The sequence below is a fragment of the Gloeophyllum trabeum genome (assembly GCF_000344685.1).
Source record: "Gloeophyllum trabeum ATCC 11539 unplaced genomic scaffold GLOTRscaffold_00006, whole genome shotgun sequence".
NCBI classification, from domain to species: domain Eukaryota; kingdom Fungi; phylum Basidiomycota; class Agaricomycetes; order Gloeophyllales; family Gloeophyllaceae; genus Gloeophyllum; species Gloeophyllum trabeum.
Window position 1 is genome coordinate 1,703,525 of NW_006920415.1, and position 9,079 is coordinate 1,712,603.

Below are 9,079 nucleotides of genomic sequence, written 5' to 3' on the forward strand. Positions count from 1 at the left end.
AGCGCGGTCAGCACGAGCAGGCGTACGGCGTCGGCGATGGAAGTCGGCAGCAAGGGACTGTGGGAACGCGGACTTCAACGCGCAGAAGCCTAACTTTTCTTCCATTACTTGCACCTCAGACCATCGTACCGTGCCGCAGTTTCTGCCATTGGCATTCCTCTGCGGCTTGCAATTCGGGCTTTGTGCTTTCCCCAGGAGTGGGTGGACACCGACATGGTATTCGGATTACCTGCTGCGAGCTGTCTGTTTTGATGTAACTGCCATAGCCGTTGACTACGGTGACCGGAGCCGCTAGCAATTGACGGACTGCAGCTCTGAAATCTGGTATCTGCCGGGTGCTGTGCCTGAAAGTAGTTCTATAGAGCGAATTCCGAATTTCAGTGGTCGGTATCTTGCTTGTATCACGTCTTGATGGTGCGATGTGTGCACTTCATCATTGCAGCCATACAGTCGCGCTCGCGTCTTCCAATGGTCGATGGGCTGTATCTAACCCGTCGATGCTCTGCGCCGGTGACGCAGCGCGGCTCTCGCGTACTGATTTCCACGGTGGGCAAGGCTTACAGCGACGGAGCTTTGTTTCAGGAAGGAAGAACCGAAAAACCGTTACCCGCTTGTGTCGAGGCACTCCGGTGTATCCAGGTATGTACATGAAGATAAGGGAAAGCCTTCTGCGCGTTTTGTCTGAACGGACGAGTCTTCTGATAACAGGATCTACAAGCCGTTGGTCAAGTGCATGTGGAACTTAGCAGTGGATCGGCCATGCGTAGCAGGTCAAATCCAAAAAGAAGCTGGAGTACCTGCACGGAAGCTTACGCCAGTCTGACAGCGCTTCACGTCTTTCAGCCATTATACACAGCCTATGAAAGCATGGGATCCCAGCTAATCTCTGTCATATCCTGCCCCTGCGCAGAGATCAGACTGACACGGAGCCGTCTTCGTGAGATCCCTCCTCGCGCGGTACTCATCCAGGACGCATCACCGTCCACCTGTCTACGTCGCGGGTAACTATAAATTGATAAGAGCTTGCGGCATATTTGCCTCATCTCTGTCCTCCCCCTTCCCCTCCCCTCCCCCTTTCCGTCTCATCCCGTCCGAGATGGTTCGCATCCGGGTCCTGACACTGCTGCTGCCCATCCTGTCCGCTCTTTTATCTGACGCGTCCCCGCTAGCGGATGGGCAGCTTAGCGACTTCCTCAAACGCCAGGACCCCCAGGTCAAGCCACTCCTGCACCTCGCATCGCGCGAGGCAGCCGGCGTCAAGCCGCGCCACCTCCGCCCTGTTTGGGAGAAGGCAAAGCGCGCCAGGCGTGACTCTATAACTCCCCCAGATGTCGGCCAGGAAGCCAACTTCACGGGCTCCACGCCTGAGCCGGTGCGTGGAGCCAACGGTGCCCCTTTCTTGTCCCCCAGCAACACGGGGATCGACGAGGAGAATCCCGACAATGTTGCGCCTCCAACCACTGATGCTGGTACGCCACTGTCATGCTTAGGTGTAGATGGCTTCTGACTAACCACTTTCAGGCGTCGTACCTAACTTGAAATGGAGTATGGCTCAGTCACACACGCGACTTCTAAAGGTTTGCACCTTTGCATGATGTGGAAGCGCTTGCTTACACTGCAACATAGGGAGGGTGGGTGCGAGAAACAGTCATCACGGATTTGCCGCCGTGTATGTTTGCTGCTGTCCTCTGTGAAGCGGCTGCCTGAGTTTGACACTGTAATCGCAGCCAAGGATATTGCAGGCGCCGAAATACGCCTGGCTCCCAACGCGTATCGTGAATTGTAAGTCCAATGCGATTTCACGCTTACACGGTATCTGAAATAGCTATGTAGGCACTGGCATCGTATCGCAGAGTGGGGCTATATCCTCGGCGGGACAGGTCGTATCGCAGCGGTCGACTCCACTGGCAAAAGTTACATCTCTGACATCAAAGGGCCCATCAACGGGACAGACGGCGACGTCTACTAGTAAGTATCCCACCGTAGCCTACTGATGCAAGTTCGTCTCACCACTCTTCCAGCTTCCCTCCAGGCGTCCCGCACTCCATCCAAGCGCTCGACGATGGCCTGGAGATCCTTCTCATCTTCACCGACGGCAACTTCGACGCCCTTGGAACGACGTTCATGCTATCCGACTGGCTCGCGCATACCCCGCTGGACATCGTCGCCCAGAACTTCGGTGTCAACACGAGCGTATTTAACAACATCCCCAAGACGGACCCGTATATCTTGGAATCTACGGCGCCGCCGCCACAGCTGGGCGAGGCTAGCCAGCAGGCGATTCCGGACCCGCAGGGCGAGGTCCCCAACCCATATGTGTTCCATCTATCTACGCAGAAGAAGACCACGGGGCCCGGAGGCTGGGTTAAGATCCAGGACTCCGTGACTAATTTCCCGGTAGGCGACTTCCAGCAGATCAGTGACAGGAGCGCGTACTTAGGTTGCGTTGTCCGTACAGGTTTCTACGGAACTTGCAAGCGCCTTCGTTTACGTTGAACCAAACGGCATGCGCGAGTTGCACTGGCATACTGCGGACGGTGGGTAGAATTTATGTCATGGGCGGGTCACGGCTGACTTCTGGTTCGCAGAATGGTTGTACATTATTTCTGGCAAAGGGCGTGCAACGGCGTTCGCAGGGTCCGCCACCTCCAGAACATTCGACTTCGAAGCCGGTGACACCGGTGTCTTCCCCGTATCTTATGGCCACTATGTATGTTTCTTTCGTCATTCATGACAGGGATAGTCATTGACATTGCCTATTTTATAGGTCAAAAACTTGTCTCCCACAGAGCCACTAATCTTCCTGGAGCTTTTCAAAGCACCTCAGTTTGCTGATTTCAGTGCGACACAATGGTGCGCTGTTTCTTCTCTTCCGTCGTATAGACTTCGGCTGATCCGTCACCCTAAACAGGCTTGCATTGACACCTAGACAGGTGGTCATCGACCTCCTCAACATCTCCAGCGAAGTCATCGACACTTTCGCCACGACGAAGCAGATTGTCGTCTCTTAATTTATCAGAACGAAAGCTGAGTTATTTATGTCAGCCCGGTAGCTGACACACTGCGCGCGCATGCTCCACACATCTTTTGATTTCACTCACTTGTTTAAATATCTTTCGCTTAATCACCGCTGTAGTTGGGCTAAATTCTGTCATTGCTTGTATTACTTATGTCCTTGGTTTATTTATTCAGACCGTCGGGGTAGATGCTGCTGTAGATGCTACATGTGTCACTTAATAACAACAGCCTCTTAAGTTGTCCATGGTATTACGATGCTTGCCTCCTCCGTGGCGGGTTTCTTGACTTACTGAAGGATGTGTTTACATGGTTAGGGTCCACCGAGACAGCGCGACTTGCTCATGCACGTGGTAAGACATCGGGAAGCTTGAGCAAGAGAAACTACTAGTATTCGGCATGCAATATTCAATGGCCTGTGACATCAGGGCACAATTGTAAGATTGATCAACGCCACACCTATGAATCTAGTCTCTTCGCCACAGTGCCCGGATTTTTCGTAGTAAGTCCGAGTCTGTAAGCAGTCGCAACTGAAGGGACTCTGATTGAAATGTAAAATCATGGGTTAGGATCGACCGTGAGGAACGGTCAGCGTCTCACGGAAGTCTGTACGAGAAAGGAGAGAAAAAAGCTCAGGGTAAGGATGGTCAACGTGGTCAGAGGTTTCGCTCACCCTTGTAGACCAAACTTGAGGACCTCGCTTTCAAATAGTGACATGCCTGGATGCTCCCGGCGCATAGACTGCACAAATTCGGTTATACGTACATGATCCCACTTCCTTATGGCATTCAAGTCATTTGAGGTCCTAATACCGACCGCCTGCAATACTGGCCACAAGTGAGCGAGATCCGGCGAAAGCTGGTGCATGAATGTCACGATGCTCCAATCCTTTGCGTCAACATCGATGACAAATTCAGGGGAGCCAGCATTGGCAGCCATACTGCGGCCAATACCAGCAAGCCCTTCATGCTCATTCGAATGAGGCGCCATGCTACAGACTGGCTGGATCATCGAGGTAGAAGCAGCCATAGCTCCCGCTTGAGCATCGGGTCTGTTTGCTGCAGGATTGTAGATCCGAGGCTGTCCGCTGCATGATGCATTTTTGGCCGCACGAGTCAGATTTCCGTGCCTTACACCTGAACGACTGCTCTCAAGTAGGACATATGCCTATCCATATAACAGGTTGAGCTCCAGCATGCCGGCGTCACCATTGGTTGAACTTACTCTGTTCTTTTTCGGCATAGGAGGATGCATGCGCTGACCTTCTTCAGCATGAACCACTGGCACAAGATGCATGAGAAGGACAATATGGATGAGACACGGGAAGTTACCTCGGCTGGTTGAGGAGCCTACCGATTTATCCTCATGGTCATCATGTTCACTTTCACCTAATTGTGGGTAAGACTCAACCGACGATTCGCGTGCATGAGTGGCATCTTTACTGGTGCTAGGAATGTGTCTCGATCTCTTGACCTTCACAGAACTGACCAATCCAGTTCGCTCCACTCGTCTCATACACCGAAAATAGCGAGCATATAAGAGCCGTGATATATAGTTGCGCACAGGGGCGGCATCTTTGAACTTCTCGAGCTCTTGCGGGAATTGCTTCAGAACCTGACCAAGAAAGCACGTCAAGGATTCGAATTTGTCAGGGATATGGCCTCACCTACCTCCATGAGGAAGAGTTTCCACTGCCCTCTCTGATGAGTGACGGGGATGTACATATCAAGATACGCTTCTGCAAGTGATAATATCTGTTGCTGATGGTTTCGGCATCAGCAAGCAAGGCGGAATGCTCAGAAATCAGTGAATTACCTTGAACTTGTCCTTCTCTTCCTTGCTCATGTCTAACATGCCCAAGTAGTGCTTTCCTGATGGCCCTTTGCGACGACGGACCGGTACATGTGGTCCAGAACGCCCTACTATATCGTGCTCGCTGAGTAGATGTCTCCAATGCCACAGGTGACTTCATGGCTTACTGTCTTCAACTTCGCACTTCATGGTGAGCAGCAAAGAGCCCCCTCATGAACTCGAGGAGTTTGAACGTCGATTCCGGAAGATCCGACCGTCACGTAAAGCTCTCACAGACGCGTATATCATGAGTCATCTTCATCGACCGATGTCATAGGTAGTAGTGGTTTCCTTTCTCACAAAGCTTCTTGTGTGACCTCTTTTGATATGATTTCAGTTTCATTTCACTGCTGCACAACAAGGTAAGATGACAAGAGCAACGTGAGATCTAGCGAAATACACCCAGAGTTCGAAGATGAGGCTACAAAAGAAAAGCAAGCAGGAGAGCAGAACTACAAATGACAATGCGACTTCTCGTTTCCGTTTACTTGAACTGCAGAATACGACGACGATCAGTGTCTGCACTAGCGAGGGACGAGGACACAGCACTCACGTTCTTCCCATCCACCCACTTCTTCCCGTCGAGCTCGAGGTCCCACGCAAGGGCGGCCTCGAAGAACTTCTTGTCCTCCTCACTGTCCAGGTTGAGCTTCTTGAACTCGTAGCTCTCCCAGTCGGGGGCAACGTCCACGACGGGCTTGACATCCTGCCCGCGGAGAATGAGGACACCGCTGATCACGGAGTTGTTGTTTTCGCCGAGCACGCCCATCGAGCCGAAGAGGTACTTGCGCGACGCCTCGAGACGGTTGAAGAAACCGCCAATGAGGTTGGATGACATGAACGTGAGCGTGAGCTCCGGGTTGTACTTGTAGTCCACCCGCCAGACGGAGAAACCCTCCTTGTCGAAGCTGAGACGGACGTCAGTCACCTCCGAGTTACGAGACTATAGACGCAGATCAGACTTACTGCTGGTAGAACCACTCAATGGAGCCACCGGGGCCACGAGTGTCCATGTTGGAGTAAGCCCGCTTCCAGTCCTCAAGGTTGAACGACGACTTGGGCAGGAGGTCAAGCGGGTTCTTCTCCTTGGGCGCCTCCTTGGGGACGAGGTCGTCGTCCTCATCATCGTCCTCCTCCTGCTTCTTCGGCTTCTTTTCCGCCTTCGGGGCAGCAGCTGCGGCGGGCTTCGCCTCCTTCTTCTCCTTGGGCGGGGGCACGAACTGCAATGCCTTCTCGACGTACTCGGGCGTACCGAAGATGTCCTTGAGCTTCGGCTGGTTGATCACGGTCTCGAAGAGGCGGATGACGTTGGGCAGCTTGGCGCGCCACTCCGCGTCGATGGTGACGGTCACGGCGCGAGAGATGACGGAGGCGAGGGTAATGTCGGCGAGGGTGATGCGTTCGGTGACGAGGAAGGTACGAGTCGCGAGGTGCTTTTCGAGGGTCTCAAGGGATCGCAGTTGGCGCTCGGCGAAGATGGTGTGGTGCTAGTGGGTAGCACATTAGGCAAATTGCATGGGATGGTCGTTGAGATACGTACTTGCTTGTTATAGGGGATGATGCCCTTAACGAGCTGGAAGATGAGAATGGTCCACTGACCGACCTCGCCGTCGGCGAAAGACGCCCACTGGTCGATGAGCGCAGCCTCCTCTGATGTGGAGCCAAGGAGAGGGACGTTGGGGGCAAGGGTGGCGACTGGACAGAAATCAGATCAGCATGGCCGTTCATTGCACAACGCAGAACAGCATGAAAAGGGGCTATTATCAGATATTCGAAATATCGACATGACGATTAAGACAGGGATAACTGAATATGGTTGTATCTCATCATAATAGCGGACCCCTTCACTGCGGTAACAAAGACTCACCGTAACGAGCGATAGCTGCTGTCTCGAACAGCTTGAAGCCGTCCTTCGTCTCCAGAGCAGGGATCTTTCCATGCGGGAACTTTGCCAGGAACTCCGGCTGCTTGTTCGACTCGAAGTGGACGTAGTTTTCGGGCAAGTCAACGGACAGCCCAGCATAGGCGGCCACCGCCCGAATCTGGTCGAAAAAAAATCGGTTGAATACAGAGTTCAAGGGGTGATTATCCGCGCAAATACTGACCCGCTTGCCCTTGTCGAACTGGGGTATCGTCCAGAGAGTGCCGATGGAGGCCATTTTGAGTCGTAAAGAAAGAGGACGGAGGAGGATGGGTGGCGAAATTTGTTTGACGCCTTTTGAGCTTAACGCGACGAGTCACACGTGGGCTTAGGGCAGGATTATCTATCGATCACGTTTACCATCAATCTCTGGAATCTCTTCGAAAAACATAAACCCAAAATGGTATTTCCTGGACCAAATGAGCGTAGTTCAAAGGCGCTGGGTAATGGGACAGGTCTGCATGCATATCAATCAATGTCCCAATGTTGAGAGACATCGAAAACTTAGAAAGCCTTAGGTTATTTGTACTTGATTGTGGCTGAAATTTCGGCGGCCTTTCCTCACGAACAAGTGAACGAGGAATCGAATATTGTACATTAGCATATTGGACATTAGCTATACTACAGAGCCTTTTTCAGCAACATTGTATAGGTTTCGTTCATTCAGCGTGCTTCGTTTATCCTATCCACGCAGTTACTTTACTCTTGATGGCTACATCCAGCTTCTCCTCAATAGGCGCGTCTCCGCCGACTAAATCAAGTGCTAGGCCCTCCGCATCGGGTCTGTCCAGTAACAGTGCAAGTGTCTTTGCAACGTCGTCGCGCTGTCCAACAACGTTCGTGAGCGATCTTATGATTAAATCATGACTCCTAAGCTTACAGAAATCGTGCGGGTGATATGTGTCCGCCCGATATCGGCCTTGCCAGTCCCGGGTTCGTTGGTGAGTCCGCCAGGACGCAAAATGGTCCATGAGAAGGCCGTGCGCTGGACGAGGTGCTTGTCGGCCTCGTATTTCCAGTGCATGTAGGTGGATATCGCTCCCCGCACTCGCTTGGACACGACCAAGTCCTCTTCATCTATGAGACCGCCCCATTCAGTCAGCACCCCTTTGGCCGCGAAATATCAAGAAGGGCTCACTGTACCACTCCGGTATCTTCTCCGGGTCCCTCACATCCACCGCAGAAACGAGTATCAACCTGGGCTTCTTCCCCTGCACGCCCTCGATCGCGTCGAACACCTTCAGTGCGCCCTCGTAGTCGACCTTCTTCGTCCTCTCTGGTCCGCCCTTGCCCCCCGCACCTGCAGAGAAATACACCACGTCGGTGCCCTCGAACACCTTGGTGAACTCGGCCGCAGGGGCATCTTCCAAGGAGAGGATGTGCGGCTTAGCGTGCGCCGCAATGATGTCGGCTTCTTGCTCGGGCTTGCGAATGATGGACGTTACTGAGTTTGTAGGCCCGATAATGTGAGCAAGACGGAGGGAAACCTGTGATTTTGGATCAGTAAGATTAGCCCAGCTGTCTCGTGCGATTGCCCAAGAAAGATTCGACTGCCGTAGAGGGCACGCACCTGTCCATGTCCGCCGACGACTACAACGCGTTTGCTCATCGCTGAATGTCTAAACCTGCGAAATACTGAAGCCGTCTTGAAGGATTTAAGCAAGTTACACAGGCTGCCATCCCTGACGTTAGGTCGGCTTATAAACAAGCTGACTGTGCTAGGCTTTGGACTATGTATCACGTCATTCGCGATCTTGCCAATATCTGCGGAAGATGAGCGTCAGTACTCAGGTCTTCGGACAGCTTGGTTTTGCTATTATTCCCGCTACCTTGGGGGAGCGGGTCTTGCGACCAAGTACTAGTGCTGCACAATTCTTATTTCGTTCGTCCGTTCGTCTGTTCGTTCGATTGAGCGCGTCCAAAAGAGTAGTCTCGTACCCATCCCCTCTGGAGAGAATCGGAACTATCCGCGCGGAGTTTCAAAAACTTGCGCCACATTCTCTGCACACTTTGGGAGTTACACTCTTTTGGGCCTAGCAAAAGATTGTACAGTAGGGATATATGAAAGATTGGGGCTCACAAAAGATAATCTTTATTGAGAATTTCGAAGCTTGTAATATATATTTTCAGCAGTATTATCTTTGTTGATACATTATAATTAAAATCTTTTATACTCCCTTTTGACACTGGAGGATTTGTAATCTTTAGGGTTGGGCAGAAGGTTGTATGAAAGGGAATTCCCAGCCAATCAGAGCCTGTGGAATTCCCTTTCATACAACCTTCTGCTCAGCC

General features: G+C 52.2%; 4 protein-coding genes across 4 annotated transcripts; 1 reads left to right on the forward strand and 3 right to left on the reverse strand.

Moving 5' to 3' along the window:
- Window positions 1-1,096: 1,096 nt before the first annotated feature.
- Window positions 1,097-3,011, forward strand: GLOTRDRAFT_129186 (Bicupin, oxalate decarboxylase/oxidase; the record flags this gene model as incomplete). Its single annotated transcript, XM_007867796.1, has 10 exons — window positions 1,097-1,469; window positions 1,522-1,577; window positions 1,627-1,669; window positions 1,728-1,782; window positions 1,834-1,968; window positions 2,022-2,397; window positions 2,459-2,537; window positions 2,589-2,710; window positions 2,768-2,853; window positions 2,912-3,011. The coding sequence occupies 10 exons, from the start codon at window positions 1,097-1,099 to the stop codon at window positions 3,009-3,011; spliced, it is 1,425 nt and encodes a 474-aa protein (XP_007865987.1).
- A 1,134-nt stretch (window positions 3,012-4,145) lies between these two features.
- On the reverse strand, window positions 4,146-4,860 carry GLOTRDRAFT_129187 (uncharacterized protein; the record flags this gene model as incomplete). Its single annotated transcript, XM_007867797.1, has 5 exons — window positions 4,146-4,182; window positions 4,240-4,295; window positions 4,579-4,629; window positions 4,686-4,775; window positions 4,831-4,860. 5 exons carry the CDS (start codon window positions 4,858-4,860, stop codon window positions 4,146-4,148), a joined length of 264 nt encoding a protein of 87 aa, XP_007865988.1.
- Window positions 4,861-5,138: 278 nt separating this feature from the next.
- On the reverse strand, window positions 5,139-7,058 carry GLOTRDRAFT_60788 (eEF1-gamma domain-containing protein). The gene is made up of 6 exons (XM_007867798.1): window positions 6,972-7,058; window positions 6,734-6,908; window positions 6,407-6,561; window positions 5,833-6,353; window positions 5,420-5,774; window positions 5,139-5,359 (listed from the first exon to the last, which is right to left on the reverse strand). Exons 1-6 carry the CDS (start codon window positions 7,023-7,025, stop codon window positions 5,351-5,353), a joined length of 1,269 nt encoding a protein of 422 aa, XP_007865989.1. The 5' UTR covers window positions 7,026-7,058; the 3' UTR covers window positions 5,139-5,350.
- A 306-nt stretch (window positions 7,059-7,364) lies between these two features.
- Window positions 7,365-8,680, reverse strand: GLOTRDRAFT_76209 (NAD P-binding protein). Its single transcript, XM_007867799.1, has 5 exons — window positions 8,617-8,680; window positions 8,358-8,551; window positions 7,926-8,274; window positions 7,668-7,864; window positions 7,365-7,611 (listed from the first exon to the last, which is right to left on the reverse strand). Exons 2-5 carry the CDS (start codon window positions 8,394-8,396, stop codon window positions 7,465-7,467), a joined length of 732 nt encoding a protein of 243 aa, XP_007865990.1. The 5' UTR covers window positions 8,397-8,551; window positions 8,617-8,680; the 3' UTR covers window positions 7,365-7,464.
- Window positions 8,681-9,079: the final 399 nt, after the last annotated feature.